The sequence below is a fragment of the Pan troglodytes genome, chromosome 11 (assembly GCF_028858775.2).
Source record: "Pan troglodytes isolate AG18354 chromosome 11, NHGRI_mPanTro3-v2.0_pri, whole genome shotgun sequence".
NCBI lineage: Eukaryota > Metazoa > Chordata > Mammalia > Primates > Hominidae > Pan > Pan troglodytes.
This window is the reverse complement of record NC_072409.2, coordinates 13582522-13609096: the sequence shown is the minus strand read 5'-3', so window position 1 is coordinate 13609096 and position 26575 is coordinate 13582522. Positions and strand designations below refer to the sequence as shown.

Below are 26575 nucleotides of genomic sequence, written 5' to 3'. Positions count from 1 at the left end.
AGAAGGAAGAGATAGTCAGTGGTGGAAAACTGGCAGAAACTTCTCCACCACTTCATCCGCGGAGATGATGCTCCGGACCCTGGCATTCACGTTGGTGGTTCCACCTACAGATGCCTGAGCCAAGCCCATGGGTTTCGACCCCAGCTCCACCCCTTCGGCCAAGCAGTCACTGGGCCTGGTGGACAAGGTCTACCCTGAGGGTTCTGGGAGTGAAGGGCTGGGCTGGGGAAGGTGACTCTGGGCCCTCTGGGTAGAGCAGGAGCAACCAAGTGGCTAGACAATGTGCCCAGGGCCAGGGCATGGGTTGGGGGTTGCCTGAGCAGGAGAGCCAGAGGGCCAGGGAATAGTAGCTCTGGGGAGCTGTGTCTGGGAGCCACATCTGGGTGTGGGGGGACAGCTTTATAGGCCCAGCTCAGAAGGGTCCCACAGTGACCTAGGCCCTCTGGGATCTGGGATGGAGTGGGACTGCCTCAAAGCTGTCATTGTCGCTCCCTCACCCGCCTGACTGTCTGGGACTTAAAATAGCAGGAGCACAGCGGATCTCCTGAGAAGTTTCTGGCAAAGAGGTTTAGGGGGGGAGGGGTGTGAGTCGCCGCTGGGAACTCTTGAGTTTGAAGCTCCCAAAGCCCAGCTGCTCCACCCCTGCCCCCAGGGAGCCTAGAATCCATGGGCGGGGCAGGTGGGGGGTCCTCTGTTCCCTCCCTGTCCTGCTGTGGGAGTGGGGAGACTGGGTCCTGCCCCAGCTCTGCCATGGAAGCACCGGCTAGATGGCTGGGCCAAGTCCTGCCCCCTTCGGACCTCAGTTTCCCAGATGTACCAGGAGTTGCGGACCTCAACATCTGCTGAGAGGTCCCTGGAGTTCATGGCAGGTGGTCCCAGTACAGACACCCAGAGTCAGACAGCCATGGGCTGAAATCCCAGTTCCACTCCTACTGGCTGAGTGGCTCTGAGCAAGTCCTCCCAGCTCTCCGGGTGAGTTTCTTCACCTGTAAAATTAACAATGAAACCAAGTCCTGCTCGTTCCAAGCTTCAGATTGCGCTATCCGGTAAGGATCCTGGCAGCTCCTGGGCAACTGCCCCCCGGCCCCAGCCTCCACCCCATCCTCAGATGGCACATTTTGTGCTGCCAGGAATGTTAACAGCAACGTGACCCCACTTTTAATGCCATGTACTTTACACACACTACCTCTGGCTTCCACGCCCTGGAGGACAGAGCTGGCTACTGTCCCCAGCGCTCTCCTGGGACATCCTCAACCTCAGTACTGGCCACTCCTGGACGGAAGGGGTATTGGCTCCTGAGGGGGCCCTCTTGGGCATCTACCGTGTGCCAGGCCCTGTGCTTGGCTCACCCCTGGAGTCCTGTGGGGCAGGGCTGATGCTCCCGGTTGTGCAGATGGGGAGACAGGCTCGTTGCTCCCCTGTATCAAAGAGGTGCAGGGACCCCTTGCAGTTCGCAGTCCGCAGGGCGCGGGGCCGGGCTCTGGGCCGCGCGGTGCGTGTGGCTGGCGCGCCCTCTAGTGGCCGCTCTGCGTGCCGTGTTGCCCCGCGCGAGAGCTGCCCTAGGGTGGACGCGCAGCCGCTGGCGCGGGAAGTCCCTTCTCCCAGCCCGCCGCGGTCCCGCCTGCTGCGGCTCCACCTCCGCCGAGCTGCAAGCGGTCTGGCCTGCCTGTCAGTCCTCGTGGCTTCGCAGGGACCCCACCATGGCCGCACGCCCCGCCCCGATTACCATGGAGACCGCTTGTACACAGTTTCCTCTTTCCTCTGCCCAGTCCTGGGGTCCCGCGGGCGCCTAGGAGGGAGCCCGCCGGGGCGGGGCGGGGCCGGGTGCCCATGAACAGCGGGGTCCCGGCCACGCTGGCCGTGCGGAGAGTGAAATTCTTCGGCCAGCACGGCGGGGAGGTGAGGTCCAGCGGGCTCTGCCCAGACTCCCGGCTTTGGATGCAGAGTGGTTCCTGGTTCTGTGTAGTGGGGGTTCCAGAATGTTCTCTGGGCACTAGCTCAGGACATTGAGTCCGGAGTAGACTTTGCTAACCCAAGAAGGATCGAAGTAGGTTCTCAGCTCCAGTGCCGGGCCCCAGCTCCAGAGCAGCTCTAGGTTCTAAGCTCTGCCTGTAAAAAGAGCCCCGGGCTCTGGGCTCTGCCTCGAGAGGGGCACAAAGCTCCCTGCTGACTCTGGTGTTTTCTGGGGCCCTGGCTCTAAAGTGAACTCAGAACTTAGAGTAGATTCTGGACTCTCCGTTGTTAGCTGCGGCTCTGGAATGGGCTCTTAGCTCTGGGGTTCCAGGCTCTGGTTCCAGAGAAGGCTCTTGCCTCCAACTGCAGGCTCTGGCTTTACGGGACTCCAGAGAGGGCCCAGTGGGTCCCGGGTTCTGGGCTCTGGTGGTGGAGTAAGGCTTGAAGTCAAGCTCCAACCCCAGGCTCTTGGGGGGCAGTGTTTAGGGGTCAGAGATGAGCGGACAGCGGTTTCTTCCCCAGAATGGGACCGCTTTTGTGCTGTTTCTAGGTCAACTCTTCTGCCTTCTCCCCTGATGGCCAGATGCTGCTCACAGGCTCAGAGGATGGCTGCGTGTATGGCTGGGAGACCCGGAGTGGGCAGCTGCTGTGGAGGCTGGGTGGCCACACAGGTGGGGCTCCCACACCTGGCCGGGAAGACCGAGGCACAAGGGTCTGGCATGCTGCAGAGCTGACTGTAGTGACCTCCGATGAGCTGGGCACGGGTGCAAGGCAGGGCTGGGCAGGTTGGGAGATGGGACGAGATATCTGGGTGCTGGGGCTTAGACTCTAACAGGCCTGGACTCAGCCTTCTTTAAAAAAACACACACACACACATACATACAAAAACAACTGTGATGTAACACACATAATACTTACTGTTGCATCCTTTTTTGTGTGTGACAGAGTCGCTCTCTGTCACCCGGGCTGGACAACCTCGGCTCACTGCAACCCCCGCCTCCTGGGTTCAAGCAATTCTCTGCCTCAGCCTCTCGAGTAGCTGGAATTATAGACACCTGCTACCACACCCAGCTAATTTTTTTGTATTTTTAGTAGAGACGGGGTTTCACCATCTTGGCCAGGCTGGTCTTGAACTCCTGACCTCGTGATCCACCCACCTCGGCCTCCCAAAGTGCTGGGATTAAAGGCGTGAGCCACTGCACCGGCTTTGTTGTGTCCATTTTTAAGTGTACAGTTCAGAGAATCCAGTACCTTCACATTGTCGTGACACCAATCTCCAGAGCTCTTCCTCTTGCAAAACTGAACCTCTGTCCCCACTAAACAAGTCCCCAATCTCCCTCCTCCCAGCCCCTGACAACCACTGTTTTTCTTTTTGTCTCGATGAATCTGACCTGTCTAGGTGCCTCTAAGTGGAGTCACACAGTATTTGTCTTTTTCTGACTGGCTTATTTCACTTAGCATGATGTACTTAAGGTTCAGCCATGTCGTGCTTACCACTGTTTTGACTGTGATCTTGGTCAAGTCCTGTCACCTCGCTGAGCCATTTCCACTGGCACGATGCAAGCAAAGTACCTAGCACACAGTAAGGACTCAATAGATATAACTATTGTAATTATTATTCAGGAGACAAGAAAAAATATCAGGCAATTACAGGCAGTCTGGTTAATGCTGCAAGGAGGGAAAATCAGGGGCTGGAGCTCAAAGGAGGCAGTGAACCTAGGCAGCGGTTGTTAGGGCAAGTTTCTGGGAGGTCCCTACTTTGACTTGGGGATTGATTTTTCAGATGAGCACTGAGGTTGGGTGCTCCAAGGCTGACAGCCCAGCCCAGGCCAAGGCATGGAAATCCAGGCATTTCTGGGAAGCTGGAGTTTGGGTGAGGGGAGGCTGGCGAAGAGGCTGGAGAAATTAGCAAGGATTGGACTGCGTGGGCAGAAGTGGCGGGCAGTGCTCTGTCCCCTGACTGTGGCCACCCGCCCAGGCCCCGTGAAGTTCTGCCGCTTCTCCCCTGATGGCCACCTCTTCGCCAGCGCCTCCTGTGACTGCACTGTCCGCCTGTGGGATGTGGCAAGAGCGAAGTGTCTGCGGGTCCTGAAGGGTGAGTGAGCTGGGAGCCAAGCAGCCAGGCCAGCGTTCCCTTTCAGATGGTGCTGTGTCCTGTGTCACGTCAACTTTCCACCTTCCCCGACCCCGGGCTGGTGCCTGCAGGTCACCAACGGAGTGTGGAGACGGTCAGCTTCAGCCCTGACTCGAGACAGCTGGCATCAGGTGGCTGGGACAAGCGGGTGATGCTCTGGGACGTGCAGGTACGTTGAGGGGCTGGGGCCACCAGTCTGGGATTCAAGGACCAGTTCCAGAGAGGATGTCACCAGTCTTGCCCTCCCAGCTCAAACCCTCCACTGGTTCCCATGGCCCATGCCCACAGCAGGCAACCAAGGCTGCCCCCACCTGGCCACAGCCGCCTCTCCAGGCTTCCTTGCACACAGCAGCCCTCAGGCTTTTTGCACGAGGTCCCCCTTTCCTGGACCGTCAAGGCCAGGTAGCCGGCTGCCCTCTGCTGCCTTCTGCAGCTCAGGGCTCTCTCTAGTCCGGCCAGATGCTGCGCCTCTTAGTCGGGCACCGTGACTCCATCCAGAGCAGCGACTTCTCACCCACGGTGAACTGCCTGGTGAGCCTACCCTCTGCCCTGGGCCCCACCTCAGTGGCCCCATACCCACTTGGAGCTGAGTGGTGGGAAGGGGATGGACTCTGGGTCCCGCCTAGATGCAGAGTGGGTGGGGAGCTGGCTGGGCCAGACTCACAGAAGCTGCCTGCAGGCCACCGGCTCCTGGGACTCCACCGTACGCATCTGGGACCTGCGGACGGGGACCCCAGCAGTCTCCCACCAGGCGCTAGAGGGACACAGTGGCAACATCAGCTGCCTGTGCTATTCAGCATCCGGCCTCCTGGTAAGTGGGGTGTCCTGGGTTCTAGGCTGGTCCCTTGCTGGCAGCCAGGCCCTTAAGGGTCCCAGGCCACTTAGGGGCCCAGTGAGCTCACAGGCCCCAAACCCTGGGGATCAGAGCTGTCTGCTGTCCAGGCATCCGGCTCCTGGGACAAGACCATCCACATCTGGAAGCCCACAACCAGCAGCCTGCTTATCCAACTGAAGGGCCATGTCACCTGGGTGAAGAGCATAGCCTTCTCTCCCGACGAGCTGTGGCTGGCCAGCGCCGGCTATTCCCGCATGGTAACCACCCCGGGCCCATCCTGCTCCTACCTACCCATCCTCACCCCACCAGGAGCCCTCAGCACTCACTCCAGAAATGCCCACATCCCCACTTGCCCTAGCTAGGAGGGGGCAAGGGCAGGACCCGGGTGCCAGCCTCTCTTCCTAATGGCCAGCACCAAGCTTAGGGCTGGCCCATTGGTAGTTGCATTGACATTTCCATGACCCAAATGGCATCAGGCAAAAGGGAACTCCTGCTCTGAAATTTCAAATACAGCCTCCAAACAAAACCTACACCAAGAGGTTCAGATGTTGTTTGGGCCGGGGGCGGTGGCTCACACCTGTAATCCCAGCACTTTGGGAGGTGGAGGTAGGTGAATCACCTGAGGTCAGGAGTTCAGGCGAAGACTCATCTCATATTTTGTCTGGGACTTTCCTGGAGGTGGCTTCAGATGCCACAGTGGCCTGGTGAGGCTTCCTGACATGCCCCCCTCCTTTTCCAGGTCAAAGTCTGGGACTGCAACACAGGAAAGTGCCTTGAGACCCTGAAGGTAAGGCACGGCGCTGTGGCACTGAGGAAGCTGTGGACAGCTTCTCCCAAGGCAGGACTTGCCTCAAGCCCCACCTTCTACTCTTAGCAGGGAGTCCTGGATGTGGCCCACACCTGTGCCTTCACCCCAGATGGGAAAATCTTAGTGTCTGGAGCTGCCGATCAGACTAGACGTCAAATATCCCGCACGTCCAAATCACCCAGGGACCCTCAAACCTAACACCAACCACCTCAGATGGTGCCGACCTCACCCGCTCCCCTCAGTGGCGCACAGGCATGCCGCTTCTCCCCACAGACGCAGAGTGACTGTGCTGGCATCCAGCAGATCCCCATGGCCAGGACTCTCCAGGCCCCACCAGAGCAGACAACTGTGGTGGGCAGGACGCTTGCTGGAACCCATCAGACACCTGGTCCCCAAAACCAGACCCACCCACCTCCACCCAATCAGTGGAAGTGCCAGGAAACAAAGCAGTCTCAGCCAGCTGTGCTTTATTGACAATGCGCCCCTCAGGCCTTGACCGCGTACTTCCGCAGCGGGTACAGCCGCTCCTTCCGCTGCTGCTTCTTGGTCTTCAGGTTCTCCTCGTGCTTGTTGAGCCGGCGGCGCATGGCACGTGTCTTCTTAGGCCGCAGGTCCAGGGGCTTGTACTTCTTGCCCTGGGAGACAGACGGCAGGGTGAATCCAAGGACCCAGGGCTGAGGAGGTACTGCAGCAGCTAAGGGGGCTGGGGAGGGCCATCCAGAGCCACTCAGGAGGAGGCTGCCACCACGGGACTGCCAGCCGGCCACACATGTCACTAACTCAATTAATCCCCCCGAATCTAAGGCTGGTGGGACCATCCTCATTTCATGTAAGTCTGCTGACCTACTGGGCTGAGTGTCCAAGTCTTGGCAAAGCTGTGGAAGAGCCGGGGCTTGCATCTCAGTCAAGTGACTCCCAACTCAGTGCTCCTTCCACTGCCCGATTCCCAGTCACGAGGACAGTCACAAGACAACCTAGTACAGGGCACGCAGCACCCACCAAGCCCGGCTCTGGTTAGCAAGAGCATGCTGGGGGCTGAGGCAGTACTCTGTCCATCTGTATGCAGGGCCCACCAGGTGCTGCCTGTATGAACGTCCAGCCTCAGAGGCCTGGCTGGCCAAGGCCACTTGCCCCACCTGCTTCCTGCTTTGGGGCCCCTGCCCACAGCTGTCACAGAGCCATCATCTGTCTTTCCATCCTTGGCTCCCACTCCTGCCCCACTTGTTCTCCAGCAGGGGGTTCTAGACCATGGCAGCTCTCACTGGTCTCTCCTGTGTTCTGCAAAGGTCACCTGGGCCCCCTTCAGGACTGGGCCCTGTGCTGGGAGCTGGCTTGGCAAAGGATCTGACCCAGTCCCTGCTCAGGGGTCCCAGCCTAGTGGGGGAAGACTGAACAGGTAACAAGTGGCCCATGGTATGGGGGATTCTGAGGTCACAGGGCCCCAGGCCCCTGCAGGTAGGCAGAGGACTGCAGAAAGATCCTGGACAATGAGGGCCAGCCCTGGAGGGTACTTGGAAGCAGGGAAGTCTTTGTCCTCCCACATCCCTCACTCCTGCTGGCATCGGCTGGGCATTCGTCCTTTTCACATTGGCTAACCCCCTAGAGTTCTGCTGTCCAACAGAGCAGCCACTAGCTACACACATAGCTGCTGACATTAAAGGTTTATTTTTGCCACACACGTGCTAGTGTCCCCTGAACAGCTAACATAGCCACACTATGGCCCTTCTCATTTTTTTGAGATGAGGCCTCACTATGTTGCCCAGGCTACACTTTAACTCCTGGGCTCAAGCCATCCTCCTGCCTCGGCCTCCCAGTAGCTGGGGTTATAGGCCTGTGGCACTTCATCAGCCATGGCTGCTTTTCCCTTGTGTCAAACCTTCAAGTTATTCAAACACAATTTGGGTAGTGATGTGGAACCATTTTGCAGATGAAATTAAAGACCCTCACCAGGTAACTTTAGGGGAGATTATCCTGGGTAATCCCAGAAGGCCCGATCCAATCAGCTGTAAGTCTTAAGCACAGGGCTGAGGCTCCCTCCAAGTACCCACTGGGAACAGCAGCTTCAACCAGCAGCTTCAACCTGAGCCCTGAGTCCCAGCCAGCCCCCACAATCACCTTGCCCATTCTTCAGAATACATTGGATGCATGTGCACACACCGTCTCCCCCTAGTTTTCTCTGCTTGAACCCTAATAAGATGAATGTTAAGGACAAGACCAGAAAATGGTTATCAAAATTCAAGACTAAGAGGGGGCCAGACACCTGTGCACACCTCCCAGAACACTCAAGCCGACCCTCCCCAAGGTAAGGTTTGGAACCAGGGCCCATTATGCCATTGACTGTGGGTGTCTAGGCCTCAGGGCCCTCATCTGAAAAATGAGCATGGCAGGTGCCTGGCAGGGACTGACACCCAGTGCCAGTAAGAGGCAGTGAAAACCTTCAACAGCCAGTCCTATGACTGCCCAAGCCACTCAACTGGGAAGGCTGGTTTCAAAAACTGAGTCTCCAGCCGGGACACCCCAAGCCCCAATGAATTCTTGACATCTGCAGCCTGAGGAAGTGGTCTGCAGAGCCACGTGCCAGTGCAAGACACTGGTAGAAGAGCGAGCCCAGCAACAAACTGGGAAGGCTAACCACTCTCAGCCCACGCACCAAGGAAAACCTCTTTACCATGTCCCCGGCCAGGGACGGCTAGCACTTGGCTTCCTGCAGCCAACCCTCCCTATGTCCAGGAAGACTCACCTTGTAGAATTTCCTGAGGTTTTCTTTCTGAGTCTGGTTAATAACTGTGAGAACACGGGCAATGGATTTCCGGACGACTCGGCTACAAAACAGAGATGTCAGTGAAGATAGGGAAGACACATAGCACTACCCAAGACTCAGGACTCACACATAGGGCAGTGATAGCTGCAGCCTCCCCCATCAGCCCATCCATATTCACTCAGGAGGAAGGCGTTCTGGGAGTGAGGTCTGAGGAGGGAAGAGAGGGGCATGGGAGAGACAGCAGAGGCTTTATGAGGAAGTGCAGGCTGGATAAATGAGGCAGATCAGAAAAAGACCTTCAATCCCAGAACACGAATTTATCCTGAGGGCTAAGACCCAACCAATGCCAATTTCAATGAGCTGATGGGAGGGAATCATGCCACAAACCAGGCAATCAGGCTAGCTTAGGGAACTGCAGGAGAGAGAAACAAGACATTTGCAAAGTGGAGTCACTACAAGCCAGGAGACTGAAGCAAACAACGAGCCAGGGAGAAGTTATTTGTAGTCATGTCAGGATGAGGGAGTCACCTAGTAGACAGCTGGTCAACATGGTTTTTGAGGATTCAGTGTGCAACTGTGCTTGTCCAATCCTCCCACCCCTGCCTCTACTAAGGTTGTTTGAGGGCAAAGAGGGCAACCACCATTTTTTTTTTTTTTTTTTTTTGGAGACAGGGTCTCACCTGTCAACCAGACTGAAGAGCAGTGGCCCCATCATAGCCTCCCAACTCCTGGGCTCAAGTGATCCTCCTGCCTCGGCCTCCAGAGTAGCTGGGACTACAGGCCTGTACCACCACACCCATCTAATTTTTTTTTGAGAAGTGGACTTTGTACCCAGGTTGATGAACTCCAAACCCATGTTCCTTTCACAAGTCTCCGGCACTCTTAGTCATGTAAAATAACTTACGCTGCCACTCCAGGGTGCAAGCCACCCACCTGCCAAGGGGGTTAAAAACTCAAGTGTTGGTGGGAAGCGGAAAGAAAGGGTCCGGGTAGGCTTTGAAGGCAGCATTAAGATGGGTCTCCGGGGATGCATTCCAGGCACAAGGACCGCCAAGGTCAAGGCAGGTAAGAGGCTAAGCACACAACGGGTCTCCCATGCGCCCCAGGATGCACGGAGTGGGCATCTAAGCGGCCAGCTCCTTAAGCCAACTTTGAAATCCTCCGACGATCCCGATGCACACGTGCTCCCCACCCACGAGGGCTGTGATCCGGCCGCCTCACTTACATCTTAGAGAGCTTGGAGGCCGCACCGCCTGTCACTTTGGCGACGCGCAGCTGGGACAGCTCCACCTTCAGGTCGTCCAGCTGTTTCAGCAGCTCCTCCTTCTTCTTCCCGCGAAGATCTCGAGCCTTGATCTTGGCCTGCGCGCAAGAGAGCGTGTGGCTCAGCCAGGCCGCGGGGCCATATCCCCTTCACCTGCGTGGCTAGCCCCCAAAGGCGCGCAACTCGCCATCGACTACGAGTGCGCCGGAGCCCCAACCAGGGCTCAGGACAGTCTCCCTCGCCGGCCGTGCCTCGGGCAGAGTAACCCAGGCCCGGGCCGCGCGCCTCTCCCGGCGCCAAGCGAAGAGGCGGGTTGTGGTGGCGCCAGACCATTCTGCGCGGCGCCCCACAGGCCTAGCTGGCAGATGGAATCCGCGGGCTCAGCCCGCACCGCCTTCCCCAACCCCCGCGCCTCACAGCGCTCGGATGTAGCCCGATTCCGCAGCTCTCACCATTGCTGCACAGGCCGCCAACGCCGCCGCCGCCCGCTCCGAGGGAAAGAGGAAGTAGGCGGGGCTGACCTCCGCAACTACTGCCGGGTGGCGGCGGGCGCTGCCAATGGCGCCGCAGCGGGGGAGCCCCGGCTCCTCCCCATCTCCCCCGCCCCCGAGGAGCGCCGTGGTACTGCCCGCCCCGCCTGGTAGGGCCGGAGCCCCCCCTTGTAGTGCTCGCCTCATTCACGGCACCCCGATAGCGAGGTCGGCGTCACGGTGCAGGCGCGCAGTTGGGGAAACCGAGGCCCAACGTGGGCGGCAGCTACCAGAGATCCAGAGATGGCACACGGAGGACTCAAATTCGTCCATTCATTCATTCGTTCATTCATTCATTCGGGAAACCTTGCAGATCTCCCAATCTGGGCAACTCTGAGCTGGGCGCCAGTAGTCTGGGGGTGCTGAGGGGAGGAGGGGCCAGAGTTTTCAAAGATGATTAACCGAGGCTCACGTCGCGGAGGAATTTAAAGCGCGAGATGGGCGGGAGGGGCGGGCTCAGGCAGTTATAATCCAACTCCATAAAGGTTCTGGGGAGGCAGTATATGGAACTGCAAAGAGCATTTACACCTTTTTTTTTTTTTTTTTTTTTGAGACAGAGCTTCACTCTGTCGCCCAGGGTGCCAGGCTGGAGTGCAGTGTCGCGATCTCGGCTCACTGCAACCTCCGCCTCCCGGGTTCAGCGATTCTCCTGCCCCAGCCTCCCGAGTAGCTGAGTAGCTGGGATTACAGGCATGCACCACCACCCCTGGCTAATTTTTTGTATTTTTAGTAGAGACGGGGTTTCGCCATGTTGCCCAGGCTGATCTTGAACTCCTCAGCTCAGGTGATCCGCTCGCCTCGGCCTCCCAAAGTGCTGGGATTACAGGCGTGAGCCACCACGCCTGGCCCCAGCCTTTATTTATTTATTTTATTCTTTTATTTTTTTTTTTTCAGACAGGGACTCGCTCTGTCACCCTGGCTGGAGGGCAGTGGCGCGATCTCCGCCCACCAAAACCTCCGCTTCCCGGGTTCAAGCAGCCCTCCCACCTCAGTCTCCCGAGTAGCTGAAACTACAGGCACAAGCCACCAGGCCTGGCTAATTTGTGTATTTTTTGTAGAGCTGTTGCCCAGGGTGGTCTCCTGGGCTCAAGCAATCCGCCCTCCTCGGCCTCCCAGAGTGCCTAGGATTACAGGGGTTAGCCACCTCGCCTGGCCATACAGACTTTTTTATTTTTATTTTATTTTTTATATATTTTTTGAGATGGAGTCTGGCTCTGTCGCCTAGGCTGGAGTGCAGTGGTGCGATCTCGGCTCACTGCAACCTCCACCTCCCGGGTTCAAGAGATTCTCCTGCCTTGGCCTCCCCAGTAACTGGGACTACAGGTGTGTGCCACTACACCCAGCTAAATTTTTGTATTTTTAGTAGAGACAAGGTTTAGCCAGGCTGGTCTTGAACCCCTGACCTCAAGTGATCCACCCGCCTCAGCCTCGCAAAATACTGGGATTACAGGTGTGAGCCACTGTGCCCAGCTAGTACAGCCTTTTTAAAAGTGAACCTGACCAGGTTTCAAATTCTTGCTCTGCTGCCAAGGTAGTAGTTGAGACTCTTGGGAAATCTCTTCCCCTCTCTTGAGTCTCAGTTTGCTCACATGTGAAATGAGGCATTTATGAGAATTAGAGGAGATACCTGTAAAGCTGTTAACACGAAATCTGACGCCTAACAATGGCTCAAAATATCACTGGTGTTCATGTTCCCAGAGGAAGGAACACTTCAGCAGGGCCCAGAAAGTGAAACAGGAATTCACAAGGCGGGGCATGTTTAGGCTTTCTGATTAATGTCTGCCAACCAGTAGGCATTAATCAGCACTCCAGTGCCACTCCCTTGCCCTTAATAAAGACATGCCACCTCTTAGAGTTATGGTTGAAGCCAGATTGTCCTCTTGTTACTACCAGCTGTAACCACCCACAAGGAGACTTCTCCCGTCTCCTATGAGTAGCAACCTCCTCTGTGCAATCCTTTCCTTAGCCCCAAACAGGCTGAAATAAAATGATGCATTTATGTGTCTATTTCCACAGCCAACCTAGAAGTTCTCTGGGGACAGAACCTTGGCGGACACCTGAATTAATTGTTCTAGTCTCCAGGCCCAGCACATGGATGCTTGTTGGATGAATTAATGAACCTTGACCCACACCAAGGTGACGAAGGCTTTCAGGAGGTGGAGGGATATGGGGAAAAAAGAGAGTAGAGAGAGGGCAATCCCGGCATGGCTTAGACTTTTTTTTTTTTTTTTTGAAATGGAGTCTTGCTGTGTCACCCAGGCTGGAGTGCAGTGGCACAATTTCAGCTCACTGTAACCTCCACCTCCCAGGTTCACGCGATCCTTGTGCCTCAGCCTCCTGAATAGCTGGGATTACATAGGTGCGTGCCACCATGCCCGGCTAATCTTTGTATTTTTGTTTTTTTCCAAAATGGAGTCTTGCTCTATTGCCCAAGCTGGAGTGCAGGGGCACAGTCTCAGCTCTCACTGCAACCTCTGCCTCCCAGGTTCAAGCGATTCTCCTGCCTCAGCCTTCCTAGGAACTGGGAATACAGGCACGCACCACCATGCCCAGCTAATTTTTGTTTTTTTAGTAGAGACGGGGTTTCACCATATTTCACCTGGCCACCATGTTGGCCAGGCTGGTATTGAACTCTTAACCTTGTGATCCGCCTGCCTTGGCCTCCCAAAGTGCTGGGATTACAGGTGTGAGCTGCTGCGCCTGGCCCATCTTTGTATTTTTTGTAGGGATGGGGTTTCACCAGGGTGGTCTCAAACTCCTGACCTCAAGAGATCTGCCTGCCTCAGCCTCCCAAAGTGCTGGGATTACAGGCATGAGCCACGGCACAGTGCGCCTGGACCTTTTTTTTTTTTTTTGAGACTGAGTTTCATTCTTGTTGCCCAGGCTGGAGTGCAACGGCACGATCTTGGCTCACTGCAACCTCTGCCTTCTGGGTCCAAAGGATTCTCCTGCCTCAGCCTCCCAGCCTGCCTACAGCTACTGTAATCCAAGTAGCTGGGATTACAGGTGCCCACCATGATGCCCGGCTAATTTTTATATTTTTAGTAGAGACGGCATTTCACCACGTTGGCCAGGCTGGTCTCAAACTCCTGACCTCAGGTGATCCACCCGTCTCGGCCTCCCAAAGTGTTGGGATTACAGGTGTGAACCACTGTACCTGGCCGGCATAGCTTAGTCTTAAATGAAAGTCTAGGCTGGGCGTGGTGGCTCACGTGGTGCACGCCTGTAATCCCAGCTACTCTGGAGGCTGAAGCAAGAGAATCACTTGAACCCAGAGGCAGAGGTTGCAGTGAGCCGAGATCGGGCCATTGCACTCCAGCCTGGGTGACAAGAGGGAAACTCTGTCTAAAAAAAAAAAAGGAAAGTCTAATGGTGCACAGTGCCTTTGCTGTTATATTTTTAAATGCTTAGAGTTAATGACTCTGCACATCTTTTTTGAACCTGAAGTCATTTGTGACTCTCTCTTACATGCCACATCTAGTCAACCAGTAAATTCCGGGTACTCTACCTTCAAAATTTACCCAACTTAAGGCCGGGTGAGGTGGCTCACGTCTGTAATCCTAGCACTTTGGGAGGCCAGGGCGGGTGGATCACCTGAGGTCAGGAGTTCGAGACCAGCCTGGCCAACATGGTGAAACCATGTCTCTACTAAAAATACAAAAAAAATTAGCCGAGTATGGTGGCGGGTGCCTATAATCACAGCTATTCAGGAGGCTGAGGCAGGAGAATTGCTTCAACCCAGGGGGCAGAGGTTGCAGTGAGCCAAGATTGTGCCACTTCACTAAAGCCTGGGCGAAAGAGCAAAACTCCATCTCAAAAAACAAAAAACAAAAAAAAAAATTGGGGCTGGGCGTGGTGGCTCACACCTGTAATCCCAGCACTTTGGGAGGCCAAGGCGGGCGGATCATGAGGTCACGAGTTTGAGACCAGCCTGACCAACATGGTGAAAACCTGTCTCTACTAAAAATATAAAAACTAGCCGGGCGTGGTGGTGTGCACCTGTACTCCCAGCTACTTGGGAGGCTGAGGCAGGAGAATCGCTTGAACCCTGGAGGCGGAGGTTGCAGTGAGCTGAGGTTGGGCCACGGCACTCTAGCCTAGGCGACACAGTGAGACTCCCTCTTAAAAAAACAAAAAAACAGGTCAGGCACGGTGGCTCACGTCTGTAATCCCAGCACTTTAGGAAGCCGAGGCAGGTGGATCACCTGAGGTCAGGAGTTTGAAACCAGCCTGGCCCACATGGTGAAACCCTGTCTCTACTAAAAATACAAAAATTAGCCAGGTGTGGTGGCAGGTGCTGGTAATCCCAGCTACTCCAGAGGCTGAGGCAGGAGAATCACCTGAACCCGGGAGGTGGAGGGTGCAGTGAGCTGAGACTGTGCCACTGCACTCCACCCTGGGCAACAGAGTGAGGCTCCATCTAAAAAAAAATGAATAAAATAAAACAAAATAAGAAATTGGTGGGGCACGGTGGCTCATGCCTGTAATCCCGGCACTTTGGGAGGCCGAGGTGGGCAGATCACCTGAGGTCAGGAGTTCAACACTAGGCCGACCAACATGGAGAAACCCCGTTTCTACTAAAAATACAAAATTAGCCAGGCGTGGTGACGCATGCCTGTAATCCCAGCTACTCGGGAGGCTGAGGCAGAATTGCTTGAACCCGGGAGGCAGAGGTTGCGGTGAACTGAGATAGCCCCATTGCAGTCCAGCCTGGGCAATAAGAGCAAAACTCCGTCTCAAAAAAATTAAAAAAAATTTACCCAGCTTGTTCCCACCATCCTCATTGGCCCCTGCCTGGTTGGGCTACCACTGTCTATCCCCTGGATGGTTGCTGTCACCATCTAAATCACCTCTCCACTTTGGTTCTAGATCCCAGATGTGTTCTCAATACTGCTGCTTAGAAGGCCCTTTTCAAACAATTCAGACCTCTGATCTATTACTGTTCTGCTCAGAATTTCCAGGGCTGTCCCATTTGAATTAAGACTGAGTCCTTTCCTCGGCCTACAGAGCCCTACTCTCCTCCCAACCCCCACCTCATCTCTCTTCTGTTCCTGGCTGTTTCTTGAATATACTGAGCCCACCCCAACCTCTGAGCCTTCGCTTAGTTGCCTCCTTCATTTCCTTCCAGTCTCTGTCTAGTGTCACCTCCTCAGGGACACCTTTTTTTTTTTTTTTTTTGAGATGGTATCTCACTCCATCGCCCAGGCTGGAGTGCAATGGTGTGATCTCAGCTCACTGCAACCTCTGCCTCCTGGGTTCAAGCGATTCTCCCCGCTCAGCTTCCCGAGTAGCTGGGATTACAGGTGTGCGCCATCATGCCTGGCTAATTGTTGTGTTTTTGTAGAGATGGGGTTTCACCATGTTGGCCAGGCTGGTCTCGAATTTCTGACCTCAGGTGATCTGCCCCCTGGGCCTCCCAAAGTGCTGGGATTACAGGTGTGAGCCACTGCGCCCGGCCAGGACACCTCCTTTGATCACTTTATCTAAGGCACACTCAGGCACTGCATGGTTTTTTTCCCTCTCAACACTGTCAGCCCTGACATAGTATAATACGGATTTTTAAATTGTGTCTCCCTGGCTGGAATGAAAGTCCATGACCATGAGCTGGGACGTTATTCCATTTACTAGTTTCTTTGGGGGCTGTTTCTTTACTTGTAAAATGGGCATTTCTGGGTTCAAGTTCCTTCTGACCAGGATGTTCTGGGGATATGAATTTCTGCTGTCTCGTGGCAGGCCTGAATCACAAATATTTTTTCCCAGATATGGAACTGTATTGCAGGTGGGCTTTGCGTGTTTCCAGGACCCCTGAGACTTTTCTTTTCTTTTCTTTTTTTTGAGACGGAGTTTTGCTCTTGTCGCTCAGGCTGGAGCGCAATTGCGCGATCTCGGCTCAGTGCAACCTCTACCTACCGGTTTCAAGCGATTCTCCTGCCTCAGCCTCCCGAGTAGCTGGGATTACAGGCATGCGCCAGCACGCCCGGCTAATTTTGTATTTCTAGTAGACACGGGGTTTCAGCATTTTGGTCAGGCTGGTCTCAAACTTCTGACCTCAGGTGATCCGCCCACCTCGGCTCCCAAAGTGCTGAGATTACAGGCGGAGACTTCTTCACCACTAGTTTCCCACTATGGGAGTCTGTATCCTTACCACCGAAGATAAGGTTGCATCATAGTCTGGCAATATTTTTTTGATCTTTAGACACAGTTCAATGAGAGGTATTCGAAGCAGTAAAAATGAATCACATTCCAACTACTGACTTTTATTAAAAAGAGTACTATCAGATGAAAATAGTTTTCACACTATTATATAAAAAGACCCATTTTACTTACCCTAAGGCTAAGATCAATTAACAGAACCCCTGGGATAACAGCCCAGGCACCAAATCTGGCCTCAGAGTCGTCCTTGACTTCCCTAAACCGCTTTCCCCCATCTCAGATTCTGAGAATTTGGTTTCTGTCAAGATGTGCCTCTCCAGCCAGGCCTCTCCTGCCAGGACGGTGGCCACAGGGCCATCTCCCTCTCCTGGCGCCCCCAACTGCCTGGCCAAGGTGACTGCTACACACGTGGGGTCGCAGAATCCCTCGAGTCACAACGTCTTCAACGTCTTGTCAGTCCCCTGATCGCACTAAACGTATTTAAAGCCCCCTACTCCTTTAAGAGGGTCACCTCTGTGTACAGGCGGCCTCCTCGCACTAAGTGTGGTGGCGTTCAAGGCTCCGAGACACAGGCGCCTCCCGCGCCACTCCCCGGGCACAGGAACTCCTACTCATTCCTCAGTCATCAGCTCGAAGGTTTCTTCTCCAAGAAGCCTGCCCGGCACTCGAGAAGTAGAGCCGCGAGCCTTCTCCCGGGGGCCCAGCCTTCCCCAGTACGGGCAGGGATCACCCCGGGAGCCCGCGCCCGGCCCCGCTGAGGCCAGGGGCTCCTCGGAGGCGCGGAAAAGCCGGGGAACCAGCGCAGTTACGGCACACACGATGCGGGGCCTGCACAGATGCCGGGCGCCCGATCCTCAGTGGCAAAATAGAGACTCCGCGGAAGAGACACTGAGGTGGGGGAGGCTGCGGGGATCCCATACCGCACTCCAGGTGCCAGGCTCCGCCCCGCCCCTGACGGCGCTTCCGGATCCGGCGGGTGCCGGAAGTGGGCGGGCGGCGACGGCTGCGCGCGGAGGCGGTGGAGGAGGTGCTGCGAGCAGCCGGGCAGCCGCTTCCCGCCCCCGAGCAGGAGCCGGTGCGAGCGGAGCAGAGCCGAGGTCGGGCCGCGAGCGGAGCCGGCCGAGCGGGCGCCGAGCTCCCGCCATGGCCCGGAACACGCTGTCCTCGCGCTTCCGCCGGGTGGACATCGACGAATTTGACGAGAACAAATTTGTGGACGAGCAGGAGGAGGCGGCGGCGGCGGCGGCGGAGCCAGGCCCGGACCCGAGCGAGGTGGACGGGCTCCTGCGGCAATATCCTTCCCTGACGCGGCGTCCGGGCCTGCGCGCGGCCTTCTCACCTTCCCACCTTCCCACCTTCTCGGGCCCTTTCGGGCGGGCCTCCCCTGTCTCCGACCCCCGGCCCCCTCAGGTCAGCCTCCAGCTCCCTGCCGACCCGGCTTCCCTGGGCCGTGCTCCCTTGAGTCCCAGTCTCCCTGGGTCCCTCGTCCCCAGCCCTGGCGCCGCCTTCTGCAGCGCCGTCCCGCGGGTCCCTGGAGCCGGTGGACGGGCTCCCTCGGCACCCCCGCAGGTCCCGCGCCCTCTTCCCCCCTTGCCTCCTTGTCCCCTCACGCTGTCCCTTCCTGGGGGCCCCAGCACTCCGTCCCTCCCTTGCAGGAAATCGGGCCTATGGCGGGGCTGGGTCGGCGGCAGGGCGGAGGTGAGCCGCATCTGAGTAACCGAGTGATCGGGGAGGCTGGGGCGCGGTCCTCCGGGGCCCGATTGCTGCATGGCGTGAAGATAGGTGGGTGGACGGCTGTGGGGAAGACAGAACCCAGGAGGGAGTGGAGGCGGCCGCCGTATTTCAGCCCTGGGGTCTGAGGTTGTGCCTCTCTTCCCCCAGTCAGTCTAACCCTTCCGCTTAACGCTGAGAAAGGGGGACCCTGTGGTTCCTCTGGACACCTTGGTGGTCTCAGCCACGCTCAACAAGTGAGTCTTGGCTCCCCCCAGTACCCTTCTGGTGCAGGAAGCAGCGGAGAAAACTAGTAGTTCAGAGCTAAGAAAAACCAGACACCTTGAAGCGAAGTGTGAAAGTGGAGCCCCACGCCTGGAAATGACTGTTCTTGTGGCCACAGAAAACAGCATTTAGAAAAGATTAAAAATAGAGGTGATTGTCACAGCCTTGCTTGGTCCTTTAGCAGTATGAGCGCAGGAAACTGACTTATTCTCACCGGAAGGATTTTTTTTATTCAAATGGTGTTCCAGGAAGCATGTCCCCTCCCCCCGCACGGATGGGGGCAGGGTTGGAGGCCCATGCTGTACATAAATCAGGTTCTCGGTGTTGAACCAGTTGACTCAGCTTGGAAAGTGGGGCCTGCTGCTTTAGGGGGAGCCCGGCAGTGCTCCTGAGTGTGCCTTTAAACCGAAAACCTTCAGACTTGATTTGAACAGGAATGTGTTTTCCGAAGTGGAGATTCAAGCTTGTAATTCCTGCCCCATCAGGATCTCCCAATCCACCCTCCTTATGAAATGGGGTCAAGGGAAGGGTCCCCAGGAGGGAAGGTTGGTTGTAGTCTGGTATAGGGCCTAGCTCATGGACAGTCAGTGCTGAAAGGGGCTCCAGGGTCAGGCCTTTCGCCCAGGACCCTCATTGAACAGATGAGGAGATCAAGCCTGTCAGCTGCTGCCTTGGTCTGGGTGCAGAACCTTGTTGAAGGTCATGTCTTGGGACTCCCCTGCCTGGTGACAGGTTCCTTGAGGCTGCTTAGAGGCCTGGGCTTAGCACATCCAGGGGATGGTCGTTTCTCCATTCATGGCAGCGTCAGAAGCGTCAGAAACCTTGTTACCATGGAGAGTGCTCCACTTGGGGTTGGGGAAAGGGAGGTTAACGGATAAAGGTAACTGAAACCCTGGCAAATACGGGGCCCAGGTGGAGGAGAATGGAACTGATATTTATTGAGTCTCTATCATGTACCAAGAATCGGACTTATATTAGACCATTGAGGACAGGGGAGCAGGGAGAGGGATAGATGGATTGGGGTTGGGGAGGGCAGAGAGAGGCCCTGTCCTGGGGCTGTATAGGGAAGTGTGCGTGGCAGGAGATGACACAGATGGAGTAGAAGGAACCCGGCTGTGCATCTGCGCACACCCCGCACTATCGTGCTCTGGCTCTGTGACCTCGGATAGGTCGCATACCCTTTCACAACTCAGCATCTTCTGTTACGTGGCGGACAGCCATGCTGGCTTCCTAGATTCCGTGGGAGCCTCATGGGCTAACATCAGCATCACTGGGCACACAGCAAGTGTCCTGGACATGCAGCTCGGGTCTGCAGATAGAGCGGCAGCATGGGATTGTGGGAGGAGCTTGGGTGTGAGGGCCGTGTAGACAGCTTAGTTTTGTGACCTTGCGCAGGTAATTTCTGTTCTCTGAGCCTCAATTCCATTGCCTTTAAAATGAGATAATGATTATTGTCACAGGGATTTTTGGAATGAGATGGCGTGTGAAAGCACCTGGCACAGGATCCGAGACCTTGTGGCGATTTAAAAGTATGAGCTCCTTTCCCCTTCAGTGAAGCAGCTTCTAGACTTCTGGATCAGGGCTCTGTCCAGAGCAGTGGTTGTGAGCGATTTTGCACCCTTCCCCTCCACCCCCAGGAAACTGGAGACATTTTGATGGTTACAGCTTGGGGATGCCACTGGAATCCAGTGGGCAGAGGCCTATGACACACAGCTAAGATCCCACGTCAGAGAATCCTGGGTCCACAGTGTCAGTTGTGCCGTGATTGAGGAAGATCTAGAGGAGATCAAGGGCTGGGCAGGATTCCCCCAGCACCACAGCCTGTTCTCTGAAAAGGCCTAAAGCCAGCCAAGTATGACAGCCGGCTTCACGAATGATAGGTGACTTCAGGGAGGTCCTCCCTGCGCCCCACATCTCCCAACTGCTGAAGGCCCTCACCCATCAATGGGCCGAGTGATTGCTGGACGCGTGGTGCTGAGTTAACGCCACAGCAGTAGCTTTTTGCCCCCGTGGACTAGTTTTATCCCTGCCCTTCCCCATCCATCATTTGAATGATGTCGTTTGTTAGTTGTGCCAGGTTTACATGAAGAGCAAGTGAGCCTATGTTTTCTGTTCAGCCTATGGGATCCTGCTTATTGCTTTGGGGACACCACATTAGAAAAGAGTTACAAGGGCTGGGCGCGGTGGCTCACACCTGTAATCCCAGCACTTTGGGGAGGCCGAGGCGGACAGATCACGAGGTCAGGAGATCGAGACCATCCTGGCTAACACAGTGAAACCCCGTCTCTACTAAAAATACAAAAAAAAATTAGCTGGGCGTGGTGGCGGGCGCTTGTCGTCCCAGCTACTCAGGAGGCTGAGGCAGGAGAATGGCATGAACCTGGGAGGCGGAGCTTGCAGTGAGGCAATATTGCGCCACTGCACTCCAGCCTGGGCGACAGAGCGAGACTCCGTCTCAAAAAAAAAAAAAAAGGAGTTACAAAGTAGAGGTTATCAGTGGCTGATATCAGGCTGGCCTTGTTTGGATGGGGAAAAGGAACTCCAGAACTGAAAGCCAGAGGGACTGGACTGCCTCTTGAGTGTGGAAGGTGGATCAGAGCCAAGCAGGGAGCTGGGGAACCAGCGCTGGGAGTGGCTTGCCTGATGGCGCAGACCCAGCTCACTCAAGATGGAGCTCATACTGAGGAAGCCAGGAGATTCAGCTCTGCTCCGAAGGCCCTTCCTGTCTGCACGTGGGTATCACTGCATGAAGAGGAGTAGAGACCCGATTGGGCAGAAGCCATTCCTTGTTCTATTTTTGAAGCTTTTTGGCTGAAGCCAGTGTTTCATACGAGGAAATGAAAGTTGGCTGATGTAATTCAGTTTAAAATAGGTGTCACCTTTGGGGACCTAACCCAGATTGTAATTTTCTTTTGCATGCTGGGTATTCAGAACTCAGCGAAGAATGTGTTGTCAGGATTGCAACTGAGGTTGGGGGGTAAGGGTGGAGACTGGCTCATTGTTGGCAAAAGCTTCTGTTAGATTGATAAACTCTTTCCAGGTAACAGTTGGGACCTCATTGATCCCGATAGATCTTAGAAGTTCTAGCACATCTTAATTTCCTTAATAGTTTAATTGATGAAGAGCATTGATGAAGAGTTAGGAGGTCTCCCTTTGTACCTACATTTTCTGCTTTTTTAGAATGAGAAGATGAGAACGACCTCCAGTTCACATGTACGGGTGCTGTGAGGATCCAGTAGGGGAGATACAGTGCTCAGCACCAAGCAGGTGCAAGTGAGCACAATCCAATTTTACATCAAGTTACCCCTCCAGGACAGTTGCTTTGACGTGGAAGGTAGAGAGGGAGTTGGAAGGAGGGTTTGCATGGTTGGCAGAGGTGCCCTGCAGCCTCCCTGTGCAGGCTGTAAACAGTCTCTGCCCACCTGGAAGCCGTGGAAGGTGGGTGGTATGGATGAGATCCCATCTGACTCTGTTCCCTGAGCTGTTTCTGAAGTGAGCTTGTTCATGACGGCATGGACGTGCTTGAGCCTAGCTATCCTTAACTGGTGGTGATGCACAGGGGACATGCTTCGGGCATTCCATGCAGCCTTGCGGAACTCTCCCGTTAACACCAAGAATCAAGCTGTGAAGGTAAAGGGGTGGCGCTGCGGCTCTGCTGGGTGCTGTTGGGACCAGGGCTGTGGGTGTCTGCCCAGTGCGAGTGTGAGCTCCTCCGGGCTCCGGGCGGTGCCCGTTTCATCCACATCAGAGGGAGTGAGTTGGCACTGGGCGGGGCTTCCACGGAAGCCTCCTGGCGCTCCCTAGGTGGTGAGGCTTCTCTGACATCAATGCTGTCAGCGTTTATATACGAGAACCTCCCCACGGAAGCCCTTCACTCCTGCTCACGGCCTCGTAGGCTGAGAAGTCAGCCTGGCCCTGGCTGATGAGGAAAATGGATGAATTCGCTCACCTGTGGTGCTTATGCTCCCACAGGCTGTTAAATAGGCTTTGTCTGCCTGAGGATTTTAAGTACCCGTACGCTTTCCTACCTTCTAAAAACTAAATTGTGCTTACTGCATCACCAAGGCTAGAATTTGGTTCAGAGAAAGGGGTCTCCCTGCAGCTGGGATTCTGGCAGCTGTGACAGCATCTTGATGTCACCAATGGCTGCACCTTCACAGAGTTCTGGGGAATGGTCCCACCCTTCTGGGTGTGAACACAAGAGGGACGCTCACACCGTCTGGGTGTGAACACAAGAGGGATGCTCACACTGTCTGGGTGTGAACACAAGAGGGACGCTGCAGCTGAGTCAACCTGGTTTTATTTTTATTTTTTAATAGTCCACCACCATTGTGGAGTATAATAAGGCCTTATTGGTGTCATCTAAAATAGTGATGGGCTGGGTGCCATGGTTTATGCCTGTAATCCCAGCACTTTGGGAGGCGGGAGGATCGCTTGAGCTCAGGAGTTTGAGACCAGCCTGGGCAACATAGCGAGACTTTGTCTGTATTAAAAAAAAAAAAAAAATTAGCTGGGCATGGTGGCATGTGCCTGTAGCCCTAACTGAGGTGGGAGGATTGCTTGAGCCTGGGAGAGGCTGCAGTGAGCTGAGATTGCACCACTGCACTGTAGCTTAGGCAACAGAGCGAGACCCTGCCCCTCCCTCCCTCTCTCCCTCTTTTCTCTTCTCTCTCTCTCTCTCTCTGAGTTGATACTTGTCCTAGTAAACCACTTACTCCCCCAAAATAAGTAGAGTAACTTGTTGGCATAAATAAAAGATACTTTGAAATTTAAATCCACAAAAGACGTTCTAACCCACTTATTTTAACCATCCTGGACGAATTAGAAACTGGGCAGTGTTTCTGGTGATCTGTGTCCTTGCTTTGGTGTGGGGCATGGCATGGCGGTGCCTGCGCAGCTCTGGGCCTCACTTGCTCTTTTTCGTCTGCAGGAGCGAGCCCAGGGCGTGGTGCTGAAAGTGCTCACAAACTTCAAGAGCAGTGAGATTGAGCAGGCTGTGCAGTCACTGGACAGAAACGGCGTTGACTTGTTAATGAAGTACATTTATAAAGGCTTTGAGAAGCCCACAGAAAATAGCAGCGCAGTGTTACTCCAGTGGCACGAAAAGGTATGTGAATGCTGCCACGCGCCCCAGTGAGCCACCTGGCTTGCCTTGGGGTTCAATCAGCAGGCCAGATTTTCCAGAACAAACGTAGGACGGTCTGATAGGCGTGTGGGGTCAGAGGATGAGCCCCAACCTGGGACATGTCATTACTTCCTTCTCCCAAGGAAGCTCCTGGTAGGGACCTGCTGTCTCTGGTAATTGCAGTTACTTTTTTGCTTTTTAGCTGCCGATTTATGTCAGGCAGGACAGGGTGCCCTTGGTACAGGACATGTGGGCAGATAACATGGCATAGTAAGGTGGTCAGGGAGTCTAGGTAGGAAGGGGGCCTGCTGGTTGGTTGGGGCTTCATGATACTTGCAGTGGTGGAGGCAGCTGTTGGGGGTTCTTAGAAATAGAGTCCTCCAGCCAGCTCTAAGGGCTTCCTGCCCTGGCCTCAGCCTTAGCAGGCCAGAGTGAGCAGTGGGCAGAAACCTTGACCTCACTTAATATGGCCTTCGTCCAGGTGAAGCAGAAAGAGCTGTGTCTGCCCTTCGCTTGGGTCCGTGTGAGAGCAAGGCCTTTGGCAAGCCTGTGTCCTGCCTGTACCACTGGGGCTGCCTCCCACACCCTCCCCTGCACACCCCTAGTGCCGCAGTAAGCACGCCCACCATTAAAGCAGACCAGGAGTTACTAACGTGCCTGCCTTCCTCAGAGGCTCAGTGTTGAGTTGGAAGAGAAGGGTTTTACAGTGGGCCAGTCCTTAAGGTGGCGTGGGTGCTGGGCTGTGGTTGTGGCCTTAGGTCTGCTGGCGGGTGTGCTGTGCCTTCTTGGCCTCCCCTCTCCTGGGCTCAAGGAAGTGAACAAGTCCTCTGTATGATGGGGAGGCGAGGCCCTCTCGTCCCTTTAAGGCAGCTTGGTGCCTGCCAGTCACCTCAGCGGGCAGCAGTCAGTGGGCTTGTGTGCATCTGTAAACTCAGCACTTTGGGAGGCTGAGGCAGGAGGATTGCTGGAGCCCAGGAGTTCAAGAACAGCCCAGGCAATGTAGTGAGAACCCATCTCTACAAAAAAATAAATTAGGCTGGGTGCGGTGGCTCACGCCAGTAATCCCAGCATTTTGGGAGGCGGAGGCAGGCGGATGACCTGAGGTCAGGAGCTCAAGACCAGCCTGGGCAACATGGTGAAACCCCGTCTGTACTACAAATACAAAAATTAGCCGGGGGTGGTGGCGGGCGCCTGTAATCCCAGCTGCTCGGGAGGCTGAGGCAGGAGAAGTGCTTGAACCGGGGAGGCAGGGTTGCAGTGAGCCGAGATCGTGCCATTGCACTCCAGCCTGGGCGACAAGAGCGAAACTCCGTCTCAAAAAAAAATAAATTAGCCGGGCCTGGTGGTGCACACCTGTGGTCCCAGCTACTCAGGAGGATGGCTTGAGCCCAGGACATCAAGGCTGTGCAGTGAGCTGTGATCTGGGCAACAGAGTGAGACCCCAACTCAAAAGGGAAGCTCGAGGGCTCTGCTTTGTGTGCTGGTGACAGTGTTCTCAAGCCAGTTCTGCCCAAGAGCCAACAGCTCTCGGGACCCCACGGCTCCAGGACAGGGCTCCTTCCCTAGAATGTGCTCTATCTCAGGAATCCTCTTTCGAGGATCTGTGATGGGATCTAGGTCAGGGAATGTCCCCCCTGTCTCTGGCAAGCCAGGCTCCCCTTGGCCAGCCAGGTCTCATCTGACACGTTTTCTTTTCCTGCCCCCACAGGCCTTAGCAGTAGGAGGACTAGGCTCCATTATAAGAGTTCTTACAGCAAGAAAGACTGTTTAACAAAAATAAAAAGACTCATGTTACCTTGAGAAGAATTCTGGATGCCCAGGCTGGTGAAGAAGGGATTGACAATGGACCATCTTCCTAGGAACTCCCAAGTAAACTATTTCAGGACATGTATCTGCTGAAATGTATTTTATTTTCAAGGTGGAGGGGAAAATCGTCTGTTTCCTAAATCCTGTTTAGGATCTGATAGTCTATGCCTTTGTCTCCGAGTACTGCAGAACTGACATTTTGACGGTCTACCAGCGTGGCGGCTGGTGTTGGTCAGATGCACCTGTGCGCACTGGGGGAGGGATGGTTTGGGCAGGTGCAGATCCAAGGGCTGTGGTAAACAGGAGAGTTTGTGTTTTTGAAGTGGAAAAAAACCCAAGAGTTTGTACAGACATCCTGTCTTCCCAGAGAAGGTGGACACTCTTGGGCTCATTGTAAAGTGCCTGCTGCATCAATAAAGCTCTTGGCTTATTAGTCTATACATTGCGGTGTGTTTCGTGTATGTAAAAAAAAAATGGTAATGAATGGGATGGTAATGAATGAGAGTTCAGTTGTTCCGGAAACCCGATGTGGAAGGAGTAGACCTGTGTCCCTGTTGAGCCACCCCTGGGAGCGAGCATGGCAATCCACAGGCCCTCTGCCACAGGACGCCAGCCTCGGCCTCAGAGCTGCCGGCTGCTGCAGAGAGGTGTTTGCTGAATAAACTATTTATTGTTTCTTACTCCTTTGATTTGTATGTAATAATTAATTTTGGAGCTTATTTAATTTAATAAAGTGCCAAACATTTAATAATTGATCTAGGCTTTAAAAGTCTTCAGTTTGTGGGATTGCACTTGGAATCTTTTGAGGGTGGGGGCCTCAGATGTGCCTGGTCACGTCTCCTCATGTTGGGTTGGCTGTGCTGCAGAATCACTGCTGTGTGGACAAGTTTTCTTTAAAGAAAGAACTAAACGTCAGAAATGGGGAGCAATCAGCAAATAGATGGTATAATTTGGTTCCCCGTAACCAATAACAGAGCCTCTCTGAAGGGCAAAAATGCTTTTCTATCCTTTTCAGCACATGTGACTGCAGCTTGCATTCTGTTAAAGGTTAGGGCCCCATTCACACTCCAGAAGCTCCTCTGGGTCATACAGCCTGTGGATACAGACTTTGACCAAAGTGACACAGTCCTCCCCTCCACAGCTCTCCCCTCCTCAGTCCCTCTTCAGAACCACTGCAATTCTTGGGGGGGTAGAATGGGGCTGTTGGCTTC

At 54.8% G+C, this 26575-nt stretch overlaps 3 protein-coding genes across 12 annotated transcripts; 2 read left to right on the top strand and 1 right to left on the bottom strand.

The window, feature by feature from the left end:
- The first annotated feature begins 1605 nt into the window (after positions 1–1605).
- WDR38 (WD repeat domain 38) lies at positions 1606–6189 on the top strand. Of its 9 annotated transcripts, none has more exons than XM_003951524.6 (9): positions 1606–1899; positions 2504–2624; positions 3932–4048; positions 4159–4256; positions 4538–4618; positions 4767–4898; positions 5030–5179; positions 5662–5709; positions 5797–6189. In XM_003951524.6, exons 1-9 carry the CDS (start codon positions 1831–1833, stop codon positions 5926–5928), a joined length of 948 nt encoding a protein of 315 aa, XP_003951573.1. In that variant the 5' UTR covers positions 1606–1830; the 3' UTR covers positions 5929–6189. The 9 variants fall into 9 exon arrangements, with proteins under 9 accessions (XP_003951573.1, XP_009455554.1, XP_009455551.1 ...); XM_009457276.5 differs by having other exon boundaries at positions 1759–1899; positions 5800–6189; XM_009457279.5 differs by lacking the exon at positions 3932–4048 and having other exon boundaries at positions 1730–1899; positions 4095–4256.
- RPL35 (ribosomal protein L35) lies at positions 6181–10327 on the bottom strand. Its single transcript, XM_520251.7, has 4 exons — positions 10208–10327; positions 9717–9853; positions 8471–8552; positions 6181–6365 (listed from the first exon to the last, which is right to left on the bottom strand). Exons 1-4 carry the CDS (start codon positions 10208–10210, stop codon positions 6216–6218), a joined length of 372 nt encoding a protein of 123 aa, XP_520251.2. The 5' UTR covers positions 10211–10327; the 3' UTR covers positions 6181–6215.
- Positions 10328–15469: 5142 nt separating this feature from the next.
- On the top strand, positions 15470–25838 carry ARPC5L (actin related protein 2/3 complex subunit 5 like). Of its 2 annotated transcripts, NM_001428024.1 has the most exons (4): positions 17461–17730; positions 21991–22063; positions 23364–23540; positions 25267–25838. In NM_001428024.1, the coding sequence occupies exons 1-4, from the start codon at positions 17582–17584 to the stop codon at positions 25327–25329; spliced, it is 462 nt and encodes a 153-aa protein (NP_001414953.1). In that variant the 5' UTR covers positions 17461–17581; the 3' UTR covers positions 25330–25838. The 2 variants fall into 2 exon arrangements, with proteins under 2 accessions (XP_054514388.1, NP_001414953.1); XM_054658413.2 differs by lacking the exon at positions 21991–22063 and having other exon boundaries at positions 15470–17848; positions 25267–25804.
- The last annotated feature ends 737 nt before the right edge of the window (positions 25839–26575 follow it).

Bases quoted from the DNA above. Each gene is read 5' to 3' on its own strand.
- ARPC5L (XM_054658413.2), top strand. From the start codon at position 17,258: ATGCGGGGCCTGCACAGATGCCGGGCGCCCGATCCTCAGTGGCAAAAT. The intron at 17,849-23,363 runs GTCAGCCTCCAG...TTTCGTCTGCAG, and splicing joins CCGACCCCCGGCCCCCTCAG to GAGCGAGCCCAGGGCGTGGT. The intron at 23,541-25,266 runs GTATGTGAATGC...CTGCCCCCACAG, and splicing joins TACTCCAGTGGCACGAAAAG to GCCTTAGCAGTAGGAGGACT.
- WDR38 (XM_003951524.6), top strand. From the start codon at position 1,831: ATGAACAGCGGGGTCCCGGCCACGCTGGCCGTGCGGAGAGTGAAATTC. The intron at 2,625-3,931 runs GTGGGGCTCCCA...CCACCCGCCCAG, and splicing joins GAGGCTGGGTGGCCACACAG to GCCCCGTGAAGTTCTGCCGC. The intron at 5,180-5,661 runs GTAACCACCCCG...CTCCTTTTCCAG, and splicing joins GCGCCGGCTATTCCCGCATG to GTCAAAGTCTGGGACTGCAA.
- RPL35 (XM_520251.7), bottom strand. The intron at 8,553-9,716 runs GTAAGTGAGGCG...TCTGTTTTGTAG, and splicing joins GCCTCCAAGCTCTCTAAGAT to CCGAGTCGTCCGGAAATCCA. The intron at 6,366-8,470 runs GTGAGTCTTCCT...TCTGTCTCCCAG, and splicing joins ACCTCAGGAAATTCTACAAG to GGCAAGAAGTACAAGCCCCT.